A 20,357-nucleotide genomic window follows, 5' to 3' on the forward strand; every position below is an offset into this window, starting at 1 on the left:
ATTATTTTTTGGCAAGCAATAACAGAGAAGCTGTGTGTAACAAAGCATTCATTTATCTCTGGAAAGGTCTTGTTTGATGCTATTAATAGTGCAGATTTAAACAGGCCTTTGTAGTTAGTCTAAGAGGCCCAGCAATACATATTTGTTTAGTGAAGTCTCAAAAGAATTAGTGACAACTTAAGTCTTTGCTGGTAGAGAGTCCTAAATCCTCGTAAAGCCTGGACACGTTCACAGAGGAAGCCTGGGTCACTGCGACGTGTAGTCTGTCATTATCTGGTAGGTCCGGTGGTACACATTCTCAGAATACCCAGTCATGGAGTTTATTTTGTAACTATAAAAATACAGTGATTCCCATCGGTATGCATTGAAAAGTCTTATTTGTCCTTGTGAAATAATTTTACTTTTAATCTGCTGAGTGATTACTAAAGCTCTATGCATATTTCTAGTCTGTGACAATTAGGCCTGAGCTCTAAGAACTGGATGTGCAGCAAAATGGCCACCTTCCTTTGTGCCATTTCAAACATTAATCAATAGGAATCTTATTGCGCAGAAATGTAATTCTTGCTCTTAATCATACGAGATCCAAAATTTACTTCACAAAGCTCTAAAGTTTAAGATATTCCTACCCACACTATATGGCCCTTGTTCAGCAAATTGGACCCTGTGGCCCTGATTCACAAAGATAAACTTAAACTGTTGTGTGTGTTTACGTTTGTTTGCTATCCACATTGGTATTCTACTAGTTGTATCATGACGACTGCAGAGTCTCCATAGATCTAAAGTTAGGACAGTCCTATCTTTATATTCGGAGACTCTAGTCGTGAAGATACTCCTAGTAAAATACCTCTATGAATAGCAAACAATCGTACACGTACACAATAGTGTAAGTTAACCTTTCTGAATCAGCCCCTGTGTTTCTCTTAAAGGGACGACTTCCTCTTTGCAAAATCTCTAGACCTCAATGTGACTCGTGTTCAAAACATTGCCTCACATCCTCGTCTAAGTTCCATCCTTAAGAGATGAGCTCTTCTTTCATTGGTGCCAGCTTGTGGTTAAAACAACATCACGATGCACACGTTTGTCTTCCAGCTGCCCCAGTGTTCTGCTAATAGACTTGCACCTTGTGTATGATCTAATTAGATTCTCTGAAAATAAATGGCTCCTACTTTCTGTACTCATATCAGAAAGGTGACATGCTTTCATTCGGTTCCCCAGGAGGTTTTTATTTCTTATCTAAACCTGTGATATGCTATTAGATTGGAATTCAAGATGCACAAGTTCAAACAGTGGTCTGCCTAGTTGAATAATGTTTTATATAGTGCGAATTACAAATTTACAGTTGGCCTCCGATTACCATTTTTACATCTGGTGCCAGTAGCGCCTGTTTTGATTGGGCAGAGGTTGTGTGCTTCCTCAAAAAAAGCTTGCCCACCAAACAGCTGTGATCATGTTGCCTATTCATCCAGCTGCCTGAGTTTGAAGTTTCAGGGACACACACATTGTAATCCTGTAAAATTGTCTCACTCAACTAGAAAATAAACGGTCTTTAAATCAGGCAGCAGCACAGATGAGTGTAGGGCAGTCATTAACTTAACTTACCTGACGTTTTAGGTCTGGCTGTACAGTGCAGCTTTAACCTGACCTTTTTACCTACACCAATATTCTTCTACAGTTCTTTGCTTCCACACAAATACATATCCATTCCCATGCTATCTACTTGTAATGCTTCACATTAGCATAGAACATTTCTTTAAAGCCAGACCTTTAAAGCCAGACCTATTGGCAGTTCCAATGCTTGTTAATATGTTAACCTTGATTACTTACAGCCCAGAGAGGAAGGTGCTATTTTGTACCTCCTTATAAAATTCGACCATCCTCAGTATGGAATTTATTGCATGCAATAAACTACCTCATTCCAAGCAATTAAAGAACAACATGCACGTTTTGGTTCTTACTACACCAAAATCTGCATGTTAGTATAAATACTATACTCTTCTCCTGTTAAATTCCAGCATGTTTGACCTACCAAAGTGTGCAGTAAACTTGAAATTTCGACCATGCACATACGGGTGTATGGAGGGGTCAAAAAAGTTCCAGCTCACTCATAATCTTGGCCTTAAAAGCTTTTTTCTGTTGGTGAAGTTCCATTTTCAGGTTTCTATGAGGAAATAATGCTGAATCTAAAAAATGAAAGATTGTTTGCATTAGTGAGAAATTGTGCTAACCCAGTATAGCTCCCACAATAAGGTATTGTTAAGTACTAACCTTGCCTCATTTCATTATAGTGCGGTTGCAGAAACACATTTACACATTGTTCTGGTAACTTGTTTTGTTTCCAAAGCTTCATCTTGTTTTCATTAATGCCTGGTAACCTCTGCCTCGTGGTATAAATTGTGTTTGCGAGCACTATCATTGAATCAATAATGAATGTGGAGAATGTCTTTTGCTCAGGTTTTAATAGGGAACAAGTTGACATTTTCACGAATACATTATACACAACATTGTAACCGAATTCCTTAATTTCGAAGCACTGTCCTTTAATGCCTTGAATAATGTGCCCTGTGTTACTGGGATCCCTCATAATATTTCACTGTGCTTCTCTGCCTCACACTTTGGGCCAGCGTGAACCTTTTCTTCTCGTGTGTGCCAGGCATGGGGACGTACAGCATTACAATCAAGGCCTTGTTCCATAGAGGCACATTATCTTCCCTCTGCTCAGCGTGTATTTGTTCAAAGCAAGCGCCTTTTACGTGGTTCCCAGTGATACGAATTGCCCAGTTTATCTTTCAGTGCCAGGGAGAATCCAGTGATCTGAAGTTCCATGTGCATCTATAGTGTTGCTTCCTGAAGGCCTCTTTCTGTTCTCCCTTAGACTAAAGAGGACCAGATCCAGGTCATTGGGAACCTGAAGACAATATCGATGGCATCCAGTAAGCTGCTGCTAGCTGCAAAATCGCTGTCGGTGGATTCCGGGGCTCCAAATGCAAAGAACCTCTTGGCAGCAGCTGCAAGGTAAGGGTGTAATATTAAAGACCTGTTGTGTACAACCTGCACACCTCATGCATCCACAGCTGTAGACTAAGACATTCCTACTTATAATTAGTACAACTCATGTGCATCCAAAAGAAGCAGGATTAGGCCTGCTCCTCAGGAGCAGCTCACCCGTTGCACATGAAAAGCTGCACTGTCAAGCCAGCCTGCTCAAAACCAGCTCACGACATGAGCATGAAATTTTTCTCAGTAAGACTATGCTGTTCACAACCAGATCACACCATGTGCCTATCAAGCTTCACTGTAATGCCAGGCCGCTCTCACCCATTGCATGCCATGGACATGGAAACTGGGCAGTAAGGCTTTGTTACTCACAATCATCTCACCTGATGTATGTGGTTTGTGGACTCTAAATATATTGTGATTTAATGAAGTGAATCTTCAAACATTTCCTAAATTGAAAGACCAATTAGGCAGCTTAGAATCATTACTGCGTTGCCTAAAATAGAGAAACTGGATGTGTTTTTTTGTGTGCTGAAGGGGGAGAGGGCGGAGTCATGTAAAATTGTTAATTTCAATGGATATGTTAAACATTAAGATCAATATTTGGCTTTTAGTCATAGTGCTAAGGGCAGTCTTGCAGGATGGTTTGAGCATGTGAGGATATAGTTTGCACCTATCATTTCACATGTGGGACTTTTATTTTGTATAGTTATATATCGCTAACTTGACATGGAGGTATTGGTGCGCTTTACATAGATGGGAATGTGATATTTGCACAAGTTACATACTTGTAGATGCAAACACATAGTTAATGGGTGGATAAAAAACAACAATGTACAGTTGACCAGTGAATAGATTATATCTAAAACTTTTGAAATGTTGCTGTAACGAGGGATAAACACAGATACACTCTACAAAAAGAGTAGAGGGGGATAGGGAATTTTGCATATGGTAGATGGATTAAATTCAGGTCCTGCAGACCAGACCAATTAGGGTAACACCTGGAGTCAGTCCCTTTAACTGTGCCGGAACAAAGGCAGACCCAGTCGAGTCCTGTGGAAAACCGTAAAACGGGCTGGGATCGCGGCCGGCCTCGCTCTCCAAGCTGAAGCTAGCTGGCCGCAGGGAGGGCCAGCAGATGTGGCAACATGGCCACCTCGTACCCACCATCTCCACTGACATGATGCAGACAATGTAGACAAGTAGTGAAGCGATGGGGGAGCATGAGTAGGCCTCTGCATTCCTTCGCGAGGCACAGACGAGGCCGCAGGCAACGTTGCAATGGACAAAGACAGACTGCATGCAGTGCACCTGCTGAAGACCTCCACCACCAGGATGGAGGACTACATCCGTGGCCGACAGTCCCATGGACCTCCACAATTCACTGGAGAAGTGGAGACCTCGCAGACCCCAACCACTCACCAGGGGAGGAAGCATGGACCACAAAAGGGGCCGCCAAGGGGTTAAGAGAGCCGCAGACCGGAACCCAGGGCTCTTTCCCCGCCCCGGCCAGGGAAAACATCTCTGGCACCAAGGCTCCTGTCTCAAAGGTAATCCTAGTTTCCCTTTTTGGTTTTACCAGTGAGAAGCAGTCGAAGCAGGATGCAGAGTAACAGTGGCGGTGTCCAGAAGGTAGGTGATGGCAGTGGATTAACACCGGAAAGTTGATCCTGAGCATGTCTCCTCTCAGCTGCTTTTAGCAGCTCACCAGTTCAATCGGCCATCTAACTAGGTTTCCGCCGGCTGTAGTTTTTCTTGTTACTGTGGTAGGCTTCATCTCTTTTGGCGATCACATAGGAAAAGCCCTGGAGGATTGCGGGATTGTAGCCTTCAAATCCCAGGGGTGGTGGTAGTTCGGCGGGGGGGAGGGGGGAGGGAGGGGGGGGGGGAGCTTTTCAGCGGGATTTTCATCATAAGGTGATCACCAGCCTGGGAGCTCCGGGCAGAAGCTCCTTACCCGTCGGCCATCTTGGGTATTTGCCCGACCTCTGAAGTCAAATCCGCTGAATCGAAGAACCAATATTCCAAATCCTAATATCCTATGTGTAGCACATCCCTTAATGCTGAGCTGTATTGAAGCAGATGCTCTTTTACTTCAAGAAAAATGCAGGCCGGATCTTGGTTTACTACTTAGAAACAAGCTCCCCAACAACACACTCAGTACTCATTCTGCACATGGCCCTCTTAACTTTCGCACAAGTTGGTTTTCAGCCACCCTTTTGAAAACATTTTTTTTTCTTTTTTGATCATCCTTTTAGCATCCCTGCACACCATGAACATGAGTTGTGAAGAGTTGTAGCATGTGTCCTACTAAAAGCAGCTTTAGGAACACAAATTACATTGGAAGATGCTAATATGAATGCAGTTGTGAAAAAACTGTCCAGGATCTTCTATGAACTATTCTGGAGGATGTACACGAACCTGGGAAGTGCCACCTTTTTTATACATTGCCGCCTCACCTAATAACAAGAGCGGCAATGCTTGCCAATGTGTCACATCCTGCTCCAATCTTTTCACCAGGGGGTCTTAGTTTTGCTTCATTATGCGAGTCCGGATTCTAGGTGATCCAGATCCCAAATAGTTGAACTGTTCTGTCTCACCCAGCAACGCAGAGCGAGCACTTCTCCCCAGTACTTGTCTCTTTTCAAGAACAGCAATGACTTATCCCAATTCATGGCAAATCCGAAATGATCCCCAAAGACACAGTAAATGTCCCACAGCTGTTTTAGAGTCTGGCCCACATTTGTCAAATATATTAAGATGTCATTGGCATATAGAAATATGCATTCAACTCTTCTGCTGCCTCCCGGCAGCCACAAACCTGTGTGTCTATCCGGACCCATTCTGCTAAGACTTGTACTGCCAGTAGAAACAACTTCAGTGACAGTGGACACCCATGAGACATGCCCCTTTGCACTCTGCATTCACGAAATATGTGTCCATTTACTCACACACTGGCCTTCGACATGTTGTGCAGCAGCGGAACCCATCTGATATATTTAGGGCCGAAGCCCATCTTGGCCAGTACCCCTAAGAGGTACTTCCTTTCCACAGTCAAAGGCCTCATTCACATCCAGAGAGGCTAGAACTCATCCCTCCAGTGATGCCCCTATCTTCTCAAGGTAGTTGTGCAGCAGTCTCAAATTTTGCTTTGTTGAATGGCCTGGTATGAATTCTAACCAGTTCCCAAGGTGTACAACGTGATCGAAAGGCTAAGTCACGCCTCCTCCACAGTGACCACAAGAGCCCTCAGTGAATCTCTAGAATTGTCATTGACCTAAAATGCAGATTCCTGCTTCCCAATGACTGATTTGTTTATCTTTACCACTGTATTTGTAGCTGATGCCCCATAGTCAACCATAATACCAGATATTGTTGTTCCACGAACGATAGTAGGGTCTGAGTACTCCAAGATCAGGAAGTTCTCACTGATCACTGCCACTGTATTCAGCCACAACTCAAGCAGCCTTTTGTCATCAGTTCTTTTCTGTAGATACCTTTTGTTTAATCTGCTATGGTAACATGATGTTTAGACATTTCATGAAAATGTATTCAATTGAATTCTCATATAATGTCTTCTTTTCCCCCAGAGCTGTGACGGAGAGTATTAATCAACTCATCACGCTTTGTACACAGCAAGCTCCTGGCCAGAAGGAATGTGATAATTCACTAAGGGAACTTGAGGTAATAATCTATAAATTAATGTGTGGATGGTCAGTGCCGTACTTGCATTTCATATGGTCACTTGAGTTTTTTGCTCTCTGTCACTCTACCAGGCATTTCAGTTTACTTATAAGTGTTCAACACATCTCCTCAACATGTGAATCTTCCTTGAAAGAAGTGCACCCGATTCATAGTTGTAAATCAACTAGTAGGAAACGCCTGACAATAGTCATTTGCTCTCCAACTTCTTTTAGGGAACAGGTTCTTGTCCCTTAAGTTCAGTGGTTCTCTAGCAAGCAAGGCTGAGAGCTTGGCCTAGCTGTTGTTGAAGCTTGGCATAGCTATTATAGAATTTGACGATGAGCAACTACCAAAAACACACAGGAGAAATCACATTTTTTTCTTATGATAGAAGGTTTGTTTTCATAGGCACGTAAAGTTCTGGTTTCTGTAAGGGATAATCCACCCTACAGTTGATTTGCTATTCAGAGGTTAGCCTGTGGATTGGCCTTCACTTCCCAGTGTGACAATTACAGGCCTTTTCAGATGGTAAAACAATTGATACTCCCCCTCAGATTCCTCTTCTTTTGAATTGTCATACAGTAAAGATTGCTTCTAGAAATAATTTAAAAGTGGAAAAGGGATTTATGGAATGACACCAGTGACCTTGCCTCCATAACAAAAGTGACATCTAATAAGCAGAATTTCCACTCTCGACAGTGTATGCACAGACCTTTTCTAAATAATGTTTTTAAATGCCAAAAAACACTATGTTCTTTTACTTTGAATTTGTGTTTGACAATTGGTGGCTGATATCTTAGTTGGAATAAAGTTTTACCTGGAGATAACTTATTTTGAAGCACGTGCTTATTTTGTGAAACCGATGTCCCTGATGAATCCGTAGATGCTCTGCATGTGAGCCCCTGTCCTCACAAAAACATAGCCAGCTCCTAATGGCATTCTTAGACCTTGTAATTTCGGTGCATCTTACTTCAGGTCACTATCGTTGATTGACAAGTTCAGCCAAACATCCTCAAGAAGTATTTGGTTATTCACATAATATTATTTCAAGAACTCTAACAATGCAATAATCAATATTTGTATTGTTAAAGCAAACTGAGTACCACTTTTAGAACGATTCTTTAAATGTGCAAGCCCACTTAAGCCGTGGATAACTATGGAAATTGAATGCTTTTGTACTGTGAAGCGCTCTGACATCCACTTTTGGATCATGTTTGCGCTATTGAAAATAAGGAATACATGTATGTACTCCTGGATCGTGAGTGGAAGGATTCTAGCATGTTTACTGCCCCTCCCGAAGGGTGGAGAGCTGTTCTCGGTCTGCCTGGCACAGATGCTGATCTGAAAACCAAGGCTTTTTGCGTAGGACAAGCAGCCAAGCACAAGAGGAAGACTTTTCTTGGAGCAAGTGTCTCGGTCCCAGCAGCACTATTCCATGTACTCCAAAAATAAGCCCTGCTAGTACTCTGCGCAATCATTGATATCATTTAGTGATGCAGTATGTCTTGTTCTAGGAAGACATTGGAAAAATATTAGGTACCATTTCTTTATCCCAGCTCAGGGGTATTCGGTAGGCTACACTGGCTGTTTTAAAAGAAGGCCGCTTTCACATTATTTTACATATTAATTAACTTTATCATTGTTCCTGTTCAGCTGCCACGCTGCCCTTCTACTACTTTCAACCCCTTCTGAAGCGCTGCTCATGAACGCGTTGTCTTGCCTGGCAAAATAAATTGTCTCTGACATAGAGTAATTGCTGACTGGACTGCTTTGCTTTGATAATCAGGGAGAGTCTTTTCTTACATTTCCTGGACAATTCTGGATGTTGTCATTGAATTTGGGTTCTTGAACATACATATTTTATGATTAGTTAGGCACCTTGTATATATACTTTCTGTGGTGTATATACCATATTGTACATTTGGTAATAATAATGGCCTGGTGGCTTCAGCAGACCTCAAGCTTAATAGTGTTATCTCAGCACTACTATGTGCCCTACTGTATGCCATGAATCGCAGTTCCTTTAATTGTCGTTAGTTAAATGCATTGTTGTTCTTGATTATGCTCAGATTACATTTGTACTTCTGAGTTTCTTACTTACACATATTTGTTGAAAGTGTGTGCGCAATACAGGCAATTTGTGATTTCCTATTGAAGAATTTGAACGTGGCCTGACGCTTGGTCGATGAGAAGTCTAGAGTGGCGACTATTTTTCCATAACATAGCAAGAATGTTCCCCATCTTGGGTAATTATTGAGTCCGCAGATTTTGCAAGTGCCTTTCTTGTTGTGGTGTTTGTTTCCTAAATTCAGTGCACTTATTATGCAAATTACAGATTTAACCTGTGGTGTTCCATTGCAGACAGTGAAAGGGATGCTCGACAACCCTAACGAGCCAGTGAGTGATCTCTCGTACTTCGACTGCATTGAGAGCGTAATGGAGAACTCCAAGGTGAGCACTGATTCACGGTGATGATGACATGCCATCCCAAGATTCCTTGTATGTGGCGCCAAATGCAAAAAATGAATTCTGAATGCATGTTTTCAGTTTTTCGATGTCATTATTTGTGAAGCGAAAGAATGAATGTAAACCACAAAAATGCATGTACACTTTCACCAAGAAAATGTAAATGTTCAAGCATTTATCGTAGTTTGGTTCTCATAGGGTTTCTCCAAGTTTGTTAGTGCAGTGTGTAAAAATGACTGTGCTTTTTAGTATTTTACCATTTACTCATTCCTACTTTTTCTCCCCATCACATCCTCACTTCTTCAGTCTAGTTTTACTACGCACGCCCTCCCTTTCCTTCATCCTTCCCGATGCACACATTTCGCCTATTGTTCTGGAGTTCAAAGTTTAGGTCAATCCATTTCCCACCAACATCTGGGAAGCATTGGACCTATTAGATGATATGCTGTTTATTTAGTGTTTTTGCTAAGTGCAAATACGTATTAAGCGCATTGAGGTACTCCTACTTCACCTGATAAATCGATTAATTGTGTGTCACTGTCTGCATATGGATGCACAGGAGAGAGCCGTCTTGAGAACCAGTACAAGGGACACGTTCCAAGGATGGCTGGAGCCTAACTCGATGGATACAGAGTAGTGGCCTAGTGGACTGAGTGTGACTATTGCCCATGATTATCCCACTCAAAATGGATTAACAACTTGTTGAATCAAGTGCTCAGGAATTAAAAGCTCATTATCTATGATACCTGAAAGAAGGTTGAAAATATCATCCAATAGGTGGTGTGTCTCTTCTCTGAGATGTATTTGGAAGGTTTTGATTGAGAAAGTGGTAAACAATTCTGTGATTGAATCGTTTTTGCTTTCTTCCTTTTAATGATTGCCATTTATCCTATGGGTGCAGCAATATTACAGCCCACATGCCCCAGGCATGGAGCTGGAGATGTTGCTTACAGAAGACTGTCACAAGATATTATTCTGATATCACTTCACAAGAATTTTTAGTACAATATAAAGTAAACGATGGGCATTTGTAGAGTAGTTGGCAAGTTTGAAATACCCAATCACATGGCTCTTTTTTATTTAAATGTGACCTTTATTTCTGTAACATTGTGTAGGGCATGTTTGACATATGCACATGATACGTCTTCTGTTCTAGGTCTTGGGAGAGTCGATGGCTGGAATTTCTCAGAATGCCAAGACTGGAGACTTGCCTGTCTTTGGGGAATGTGTTGGAGTTGCATCAAAGGCCCTCTGTGGCCTCACGGAGGCAGCCGCCCAGGTACACACATACATTGTATATTCTTGCTAGTCTGCTCGTATAGTTTAGTTTTAACAAATACACTCACAATTCTTATTTGTACCTTTGGATTGTTGCTACAGCGAAGTTCAAGAATGCATCCACTATAAAGGTAATACCTCTGTCTCACCAAACTCCCAAATAAAGAGTTGTCACTACTTTAAGTAGGTGTTGGCAGGAGTATTGTTTTAGCAAAACAAGCAATAAAAAAAAATCATTTGAAAGCAGTTGAAGGTGATAGTCATTTTCTTTGTCTACTGCAAACTTAAACCCAAAGCAGGAAAGGGAAATGAAGGAGGAAAAAGAAAGGCGAACATGAGGAAAGGGAAAGAAACTATTGGCAGAGATGGAGGATGAGTAGGCCAAACTTAAAGAATAAGTAAGGAGGAAAATATTAATAAAGTGGTGCCATAGTAAGAAAAAGACACATGGAGTATTGGGATGTAGTGAAACATTAACTGCATGGGGAGATGAAGAAAGTGAATGAGGGGAGAGGAGGTATCATTTTGAGCAAAGGTGGCGGTAAACCTGACTGAAGATGTAATAAAATACTGGGGGGTTTCTGGGAACACCCATTGAATTCATGATTATGTGAAAGAAACACGTTTGTGTTAGATTCCTTACCTTAGAATATCCCCAGGCGTCAGACTGGATCCGGAAAGTTTTCGTCAGCAGTACCCCTGCGTGTCGCTAGGCGTCGCCTCCGGCTCCGCGTCCGTCTTCGGCGTCGTGATCACCAAGATGATGTTGTCGGGAGTACTTAGACGCCGCTCTCGCGTGCTGACGTCAGTTCTTCTTTTTTCCGGGCCAGCAAGCGCAGATTGGGGAAGAGCAGTACTCTTAGTCATTTTTTGACTAACTTTTTGGATCACTTTTGATCTCTTCTTGAGTCGACCTTCGACTAGCGGTGCTGGTAGGGATGCCTTGTTTTAAACCTTGCGAGGACTGTCACCGCTTGATGTCAGTGACCGACCCCCACCGTTGGTGCCTTTATTGTCTCGCGGCCGACCACGATGACAAGTCGTGCCACGACTGCTGGGCCTTGACCGTGAAGGCTAGACAGGAGCGGTCCTGTAAGCGACTCAAAATCCGGCAGTCGGCTCCGCGCTGCTCGAGGTACCGGTCGAGGAGGAATTCTTGGGACCGGTCGCGGAGCCGCGGTCATCTCCCCTAGATGAGTCAACACCACTCGTCGGGCTCCAAGTCCTTGGGTAAGCCTAGGCACTCGGAAAAGAAGTCGAAGAGGTGTCATCGCTCTTCCGACTCCCCCCCGACGCTCGCACGACGTGGCCGGGGGTTCGGGCGACACCGCCCACGCGGCTCCACCGGAGCCGCAAACGCCGCATCCAGCTTCACACCAGCCGGTCCCTGGGCTGCCGGTCCCTGGACGCCGGAGGAGATACGCGACTTCCTCGTAGCCATGAGGACTCACTTCCCTCCGTCGGACCCTGTTGAGGCGCCTTCGGCCCGCGGATCCGTCTGGGAGTCCTAGCGGGCCGGCGGCTTTGGCCCCAGCGCTGTCGGGTGCTTCGGCCCCGGCGCCGTTGTCGACTTCGGTCCCCACGCCGCAGGATTCGGACCCAGGTCGTCGCCAGTCGACCTCATGACTCTTCCGCTGGCGCCGATCCCGATGGTGTCACCCACGACGCCGTCCCCGGACGATGTCGTCCCCAGTCCCAGCCCCGGTCCGGCGTAGGACCGGCGCTGTCTCCGGTGCCGAGGGGTGAACAATTCACCTACGACCCGGCTCCATCATTTTTCCCTGACTATCAGGAGATGGATGACGAGAGGGACTGGGAGGGGTCTAAGGACCCTCTGGCACTGTAGTGCCAGTTGAGCCAGGACTGGGCAGACAAGCTAGGGGAGGCCAGTGGTTTGGACACTTCGCCTGACACTGGATTCGTCTCTCCTCCCTCCGTGTCTATGGAGGAGGGGGCTGCTTACAGCGTGGTGTTGAACAGGGTGGCCAAGGCCTTGGCTCTTGAGCTCCCTGTCGTGGCCGTGAGGACTAACATCCTCACTGAGGTGCTCAAACCGCAGGCAAGCTCTTTGGAGCCTCTACTGCCGTTCAACGAAGCCCTCACCGACGTTCTGTTGGGCACCTGATCCAAGCCCTCCACAGGCCTCCCTGTGGATCTGAACGTGGCCCGACGCCCCCGCCCGGCTCCAGGCGACCCTAGCTTCCTGTCCGTTCACCCCACCCCTGAGAGCCTGGTGATCCATGCTTCTACCTCCCAGACCGCATTCCCGACCGTTCCTCCGGATCGGGAATCCAAAAGGTACGATCAGTTTGGGAAGAAACTGTTCTCCTCCTTGAGTTTGGGGCTGCGGTCTGTCAACACCGCCTGCCTTTTGGGCCGTTACACCCACTCTCTGTGGAATACGGTTGCGGAGGTGCTGCCACAGTGCCCAGAGGCGGCCCGGGCAAAGCTCGCCCAAGCCCTGGCGGAAGGGCGGGATGCAGCACGCTACTCAATACGGTGTGGACTCTACACAACAGACTCGCTGGGTAGGGCGATTGCAACAACGGTGGCGGTTCGCCGCCACGTCTGGCTGAGGTCCGCCAACTTTTCGAAGGATGTCAAGGCCACTCTCATGGACATGCCCTTTGATGGCCGTCGCCACTTTGGCGACAAGGCGGATAGTGCGCTGGAGCGTTTCAAGGACTCCAGGGCTACGGCCAAGTCCTTGGGCCTAGGCCAACGCCAGCAAACTTCCGCCTTTCGTTCCTTTCGTGGCCAAGGAAGGGGCGCCCCCACACGTCCAGCCAGCCACAGACCGCAGACCCAGGCTCAACGCGGTCGCAGACGTGGTTACCGCCATGGCGGTACCGGGGAAAACCGAAAGGGTCAGTCCCAACCCTCCCCTGCAGCATCTGCCTCTAAGCCTTCCTAGTCTGGCATTTCAAGCCCATTCGTCGCCAGTGGGGGGCAGGGTCTGCCATCACCTCCCTCACTGGCGTACCATCACGTCGGACAGGTGGGTGCTGCAAATTGCCCGAAGGGGCTACTCCCTCCCCTTCGAGGCGACCCCTCCAGCCATGCCACCGCAGTACCACCGCATGTCGGGGGATCACTTGCAACTTCTGCAGGAGGAGGTTACGGCCCTCTTGGCCAAGGGGGCCATCGAGCGCGTTCCTGGGCAAGAAGTAGGACGTGGTTGCTATTCCCACTACTTTCTGGTACCTAAGAAGGGCAAAGGAGGCCTACACCCTATCTTGGACCTACGGAGCGTCAACGGCTTCCTCCGGAAGGAGAAGTTCAAGATGCTGACTTAGGCTCAGTTCCTAGCTGCGGCCTGGACCCAGATGACTGGATGGTAGCGATGGATTTGCAGGACGCGTATTTCCACATCCCCGTCCTGCAGGCCCACCGGCGTTACCTACGGTTCACGGTAGGCCACGAGCACTTTCAGTTTACCGTGCTCCCCTTCGGCCTTACCAGCGCCCCGCGGGTGTTCACGAAAGTGATGGCGGTGGTCGCAGCGCATCTGCGCAGATTAGGGGTTTCAGTCTTTCCCTATCTCGACGATTGGTTGTTGAAGGCGGGCTCGCCCCAGACAGTAGTCTCCCACCTCCAGACTACAGCCGACCTCCTGCACTCGCTGGGGTTCTCCATCAACGTGCCGAAGTCACACCTGTGCCCCTCTCAGAAGCTCCTTTTCATCGGAGAGGTTCTGGACTCAAAGCAGTTTCGGGTTTATCCCCCTAACAGCGGGTTTGGGATGTTCAGGCTCTGATTCCGATATTTCAGCCTTTATCCCGGGTCTCGGTCAGGTTGACGCTGAGGCTCCTGGGGCTGATGGCCTCTGCATCCTTCTTGTGCATCACGCCAGGTGGTGAATGCGGGCTCTGCAGTGGGACCTGATGTTTCAGTGGGCACAGCATGAGGGCAACCATTCCGACCATGTCCTGATCTCGGAGGGCACTGCGAGCCAGTTGCAGTGGTGGCTCACGAACCACGATTGGGTCAGTGGCAGATCTCTCTCCCTTCCCCAACCGGAACACGTAGTGGTGACAGATGCATCCCTCCTGGGATGGAGGGCCACATGGGAGAGAGGGAGATCAGAGGCCTCTCGTCTCCGACGGAGTCCAGGCTCCATATCAACCTTCTGGAGCTGCTGGCGATCCTTCTTGCACTGAAGGCATTCCTTCCCTCTGTCCGGGGAAGTGTAGTGCAGGTGTTCACGGACAACACCACCTCCATGGGGTACTGCAACAAACAAGACGGGAACAAACAATTCCTTACCACCCCACCCATCCTTACCGTTCTGCGAACCGATATCTAGGGGTAAGGACATCCCTTTCAGGGCCCTAGTTTCATGGCACCAGTGTCTGTTTCTATCATGGCTCTGCAGAACTGACGTCAGCGCGCAAGGGCGGCGTCAAAGTATGCCGATGGCGTCATTCCGGCGATCACGACAACGGACGCGGAGCCGCAGACGACGCCTAGGGACGCGCAGGGGTACTGCTGACGAAAACTTTCCGGAACTAGTCTGACACCTGGGGATATTCTAAGGTAAGGAATCTAACACTAACTAATGTTTCTTACAGATATATCGTTACCGAAGGTAAGTAACTTGTGCTTTACTACCCTAAAAGGCTAAACCCAAATGAAACCTAACATAAAATGACTAGCCCACGCCAAAGTTGACTCATGCCCTTAACTGGCTCCAGGGGAGGCCGTAATTACATTCAAAGTCCTGTGCACAAGGCTTACTATGTGGAGACCCAAGTTATCTCCAGAAACCCGGCCTTCACTGCATACCACCAAAAGCTCTCCAAACATGAAACTTGAAAGTAATTCATCAAATCAAGTCAAGTCAAATTTTTTTTAATTTGTTTTGGTACTCTACTGAGGACCACAAATTTAAAAAAACAGTTTACATGGAGATAAATCGACAGGGATTAATATAATGTTAGAAAAGACTTTAGAAATTTGTAAAAATTATAACAAACCCATTCATTGGGTGGTTGTTTACACACTAATAACAGATTTTTTGCTGTAGTAATTCTACATTTACGATATATTGGGTCCAGATATCTTGACCGTGCTGTAACTATGTTTAGGTGAGGACATACAAATAAAATATGCTCAATGTTCTGATCACCTCCTTGACAGAATTTACATGTCGGGGATCCATCCAGTAACCATCTAGAGGTAAAGGTTAACACGGGTAAAATACCTAAGCGCAACATTGTTATTGCCCTTCTTGCACCATGCGTAAGGAAAAACCCTATATATGGCTGTACTTGCTTATATTCCAATGTCTCAGCATAGAGTTTATATGAGGCTAACTTACTACAATGTGCAAAATCAAGATCAAAGCTCAATCTAGGTGTAAAGCATTTTAGAAAGAGTTTCAATTGGGAGGTAGACCAGGTGAGCAAGATGTCTTTAGTAAGTTTAGCAATTTCAAATGCCACTGTCATATTCCTGTAAAAGTTAAGCTTTGATGCATCTAATTCAAAAGTCTCAATCTTTAGCAAGGAACGCAATGATCCTTCCTTTGCATGCAAGATGTTATAAGCCCATCTGATGACATTGGCGACAGCTGTAGCATAAGAGCTTGTTATTGAAAATTCTAGTCTTAGGGCTTGAACTGGGGTTGATTTTGAAACCTTCAAGATTTTTTTCAAAATTTTCCCTTCGTTTAGGTCCATATAAGACCATTGCTTTATTGGAATATGCTCAGTAGCATAAGATAAGACCGGAGGAATTTTTACTCTATACACTTTTAACAATGAAGAGAAGTGCCTATTTCCTGTAGCAGAGTACAGTCTGGAAAGAGCCCCGGCGTGTAATTCAGATTTTCTCCTTAAGTTATTTATCTGTTTTGTATTTTGTAAGTTCTTTGAGAAAATCCTGCCGAGGTAGGTGTATTCGTCAACTTCTTCTACTTTTACCCCGCCAAGCTTCCAACAGTATTTAACACTTTGTTTCCTACCAGTAAAAGCTACCACTTTAGTTTTTGTTAAGTTAGGAATTAGAAAGTGGTCCTTTGAGTATTCGTTTAAAGTATCCAGGAGCTTTTGCAAGCCAAAGGGGGTAAGGTCCAACATTACGATGTCATCTGCGTATAGCAGGGAGTGTACGCTATGTGAGGCAATCTTAGGAGGCAAACTAGAACATTGTTGCAGATGGTGTGGTAAATCGCTAAGATATAGTGAAAATAATATCGGTGCTAAAAGGCACCCTTGTTTGAGCCCGTTAGCCGTTCTGATTGATTTAGTTAATCCTTTTTCACTCCCCATTTGGACCTGGGACCAAGTGTTGGTATGGAGATTAATTATGATCTGCAACAGATATTCAGGAATTCCCAGTCTCCTTAACTTTTTCCACAGTGTAGGTCTGTCTACGCGATCGAAAGCAGTAGAATAGTCAATAAACGCAGCATACACTGGCTGTGAATTTCGTACGATGTATTTGTCTAAAATACTCTGGAGAACTGAAATATTGTCAAGAACAGAATGGTTTGGTCGAAAGCCTGCTTGGTACATAGGTATTAAACCCTGCAAGAAGGCCACGTCTTTTAGTCTATCCAGTACCTCTGCGGCGAAGATTTTCCCTGTAGCGTCCATCAACGCTATTTGGCGGTAGTTGCCAGCAGTAGTTTTGCTCCCCTTTTTATAGATGGGAATTATAATACTCCCCTGCACGACTTTGGTATTCTCCCAGTTTTAAATATATAATTGAAGAGAGGTAGTAGCATCTGACTCCACTCTTTAGGATCTGTTTGTAAGACCTTGATCGGTATTTGGTCAGGACCTGACGCGGCTGTACTTCTTGCTTTTCTAATATGCGTTTCTATGGAAAATGCTGTAGTATATGCTAACTATTCATCAAAATTCAAATGGCAGGGGGGAGGAGCCAAGCCAGCATCCGAAATGGTCGCATAGCCGCTCGGCTCGTGAGCCCTCTCTCCCTGCACGCCCATCCTGCTGTTCGTTCTGAACTACAAAGGTGTATTTGGATAATAGAAGGAGAGCGTTCACTTACCACCTGCTCCTGAGACTCCTGCGTGCTGTGAATCCAGAGAATTTCCCACCCATTGCTCTGCGGCCCGTGCGGTGACGAAGCCGGGATGTCGATTGCCACGGGCAGCCGGCCGCATCTGCAACAACAGCGGCCGCCTCTGGTGGTGAGGAGTCGGTCGGAGGGTGCCGTTGTCTTGGAGTGCCGCTGAAGGCAGCATCAGCCCGGTCCCTTATCGAAGAGCCCTGGGGGCCTGAGAGGCATACTGGAGTCGAGGGGGGTGTGTGGCTCCTGGCCCCCCTCTTCGGACTCCGCGCCCGGACATAACCAAGGATCGCCCCCGAGACAGGTGGGCAGCCCCCAGGGAGTGGTAGGGTCTTTTGTTTAGCCTTTTGGTGACTCTTCCTGGGGAACCCGCCTCATAACTTTGTGTTCCGGGCGTACATTTAGCGGCGCCCTGTGCTGGGGCCGGTCCCTACAGTGAGGTGCAGAGGGACGGGGCCGAACTGACAAAGATGGCGGCTGACACCCCCCATCACGGACCATGTCCCGATCGGACGGCTGCCGTAGGCACGGAGCTGGGATGCTGGCGGCGCACAGTGGAGCCCACACCCAAAGATGTCTTGGCCGCCCTAACGGATCTACGCGAGTCCCTGAATTGCAATGTCTGTGACCTGGATCGAAGAATGGCCGCCATTGCTGTTTCACCGCCCTGTCAGGACGTAGTCCGATTTCAATGGAATGCCGCTGTGCCCGTGTCTACTTCCTTGAGGAGGACTCTGGGCCCGCCTGGGTTTTGGGAACTGCCGAGAGACCTGGTTGCTTCGTACTCCCTGGACAGTGCGGATGTACACGTGAGTGCCTCCTTGGGACGCATGCCTAACTTGAGCTTAGGGACGCGCTGCTGTTCTTCTTTTCGGGCCACCCCAAAAACACCGCGGCATTTGCCGGACAGTGAGATATCCTCTTCATGGATGGTATTACTGTGCTTGGACTTTGTGGCACCCGCGGGCTTGGTATTGCCGCCCTTGGACTTCAGCTGCACACGTCTGGATGGACTCGAGCTGCTGAACTTTTTTTTGGTATTATTCGGGCCTGATTCGCTCGGATCCTCCAGATCCTCCAAAAAGTACTGTATATCTATCGACAAGGGATCATTGGGTGGTGCCATTGCTAGACGTGGCCAGGGGTGATGCATTTTAGGTTTTGGTGGCCCTCACGTTAACTGACGATGCTTAGGGTGTGTTTGCATTGGGATTGTATTATTGATGTACTTGGTACTTGACGTTCTCCGTGATACTCCATTTTGCTTTTGGACTTTCCCCACGTGCAGGGGTGATGGGCGGGGCCGGGCGGCGACTTTGAGGGCCCTCCTCCATCTATGCTTCTTGTCTTTTCTAAATTTCGGGTTCCATTAGGGCGACAGGCACGCGACTGGGGGGGTAGGCCTTGGCATTCCGCGGGTGTGCAGGGTGGGGGTAGGGGGGCGGGGTTTGTCCGTTCTTTGTTTCCATGGCCCTTTAGTCTTTTTGTCTTTTTCTATAGTGTCGTCTTCATTCGTGGTTCCTGTAACGTGTATTGTTCTGAGGGGTGGGGTTGGGGTTTGCTCTCCACCTGGATTTGTACCAACGTCACTCCTGATTTGAGTGCCTTAACCCCACTACTTCGTCTGTGTTTATATTAATTGTGGATATCCTGATTTGCGCGCTGTGTTGTAGGACCACGTGTGATTGTATGGCACTTTTTCAGTTCTCTATATTAAAAAATGAACCTCTGTAATCCTGACTTCGGACCTGACCGTATGCCCCCGTGTTGTCTCCTGATATACATATCGTTCCGGTTTTTGAACTGTCCTGATTCTCCGTATTGATTGCTATACTTTTACCCTGTTTCGCGGCCGGCCGAGAAGGTTGTAGGCCCGTACCTGTACTTGATTGCAAGACTAATAAAGGTTCACCAAAAAAAAATAAAAAATCAAATGGCAGAATCACAAGGACAATTTCGTTATAGTTCCAGGTCCCAGATTAATGTATACCATTCATCTGATTCTGACATCAGCATCAAACCCACTTTGCTTCATGAAACGCCCAGAAGACAGAATTCTACTAAAACAACCATGATTCGCCCTAAACTGCACATTTGGTGTAAGGGCCGCCATTGCAGCTGACTGTAGCATTCCAGTGGCAACAATTATCAACAATCATTCATTATCTGATTTTTGGTTCCTCTTTAAAAGAAATGACTGGTGGGTTTCCATACCCTAAATGAAATTCTGAAGTGAAACTGATAGGTAAGATTGAGATGCCAAATCAAAAGCAGACAGCCATTTTGAGTTCCTTGCATCCTGTTCAGACCAAACTGCTCTCAATTTATGTTGTCATTCTTCCCATACTCTTTCTTTACTAGCAATTATTGAATAACTTCACTCTTTGCCTTATGTTCGATGAAAGAGCATCAGTGATATTGCCTGACTTCTGTAATCTTAATATACTCCAACCATATCCCTAAAGCAATAGTGCTTATCATTATGTGGTGAGGATTTGTTCTGTAACTAAGTGCTCTAAAGATTTTGAAAGTAGACATGTCAGTTCTCTGCATCTTGTTTTTTGTTTGTACTTGCTCCTCCTTTTTTGCAGGCGCTCTGACTCTCTTCAGTGTGTACTCTTTCCCCAAACCATTCTTCTCAACTTTTTGTTCATTTTGATTTGCAGTGAAGCCAGCTTCTTCCAGTTTAAGTTACTCCTCTTAAGTCTTTTGTGCTCTAGAGCTGATTGTTTCGGCTGTAAAATTTCCCTGTGTGATTATTTGTTCATGAGTAGCTATTGCCTGCTTCCCCAGCCACCACTGCAGTTAAACATTCTTTCATGGTTCTGAATGTGATTATATGTACTACTCGTTTTGGGATCCCTTCCCCTGACACCATCTTTAACGTATCATTTGAA

At 46.1% G+C, this 20,357-nt stretch overlaps 1 protein-coding gene across 1 annotated transcript in view; it reads left to right on the top strand.

Annotated features, from left to right (window-relative positions):
- LOC147668304 (talin-2-like) overlaps positions 1–20,357 on the top strand; it is a 1,432,932-nt gene that overhangs the window by 1,135,688 nt on the left and 276,887 nt on the right. The window contains exons 34-37 of the mRNA XM_086948621.1: positions 2,873–3,012; positions 6,585–6,678; positions 9,040–9,129; positions 10,301–10,423. Coding sequence (XP_086804747.1) covers positions 2,873–3,012; positions 6,585–6,678; positions 9,040–9,129; positions 10,301–10,423 — 447 coding nt within the window. The remainder of the gene's footprint in view (positions 1–2,872; positions 3,013–6,584; positions 6,679–9,039; positions 9,130–10,300; positions 10,424–20,357) is intronic.

The sequence above is a fragment of the Lissotriton vulgaris genome, unplaced genomic scaffold (genome assembly GCF_964263255.1).
Source record: "Lissotriton vulgaris unplaced genomic scaffold, aLisVul1.2 SCAFFOLD_325, whole genome shotgun sequence".
Classification (NCBI taxonomy): Eukaryota; Metazoa; Chordata; class Amphibia; order Caudata; family Salamandridae; genus Lissotriton; species Lissotriton vulgaris.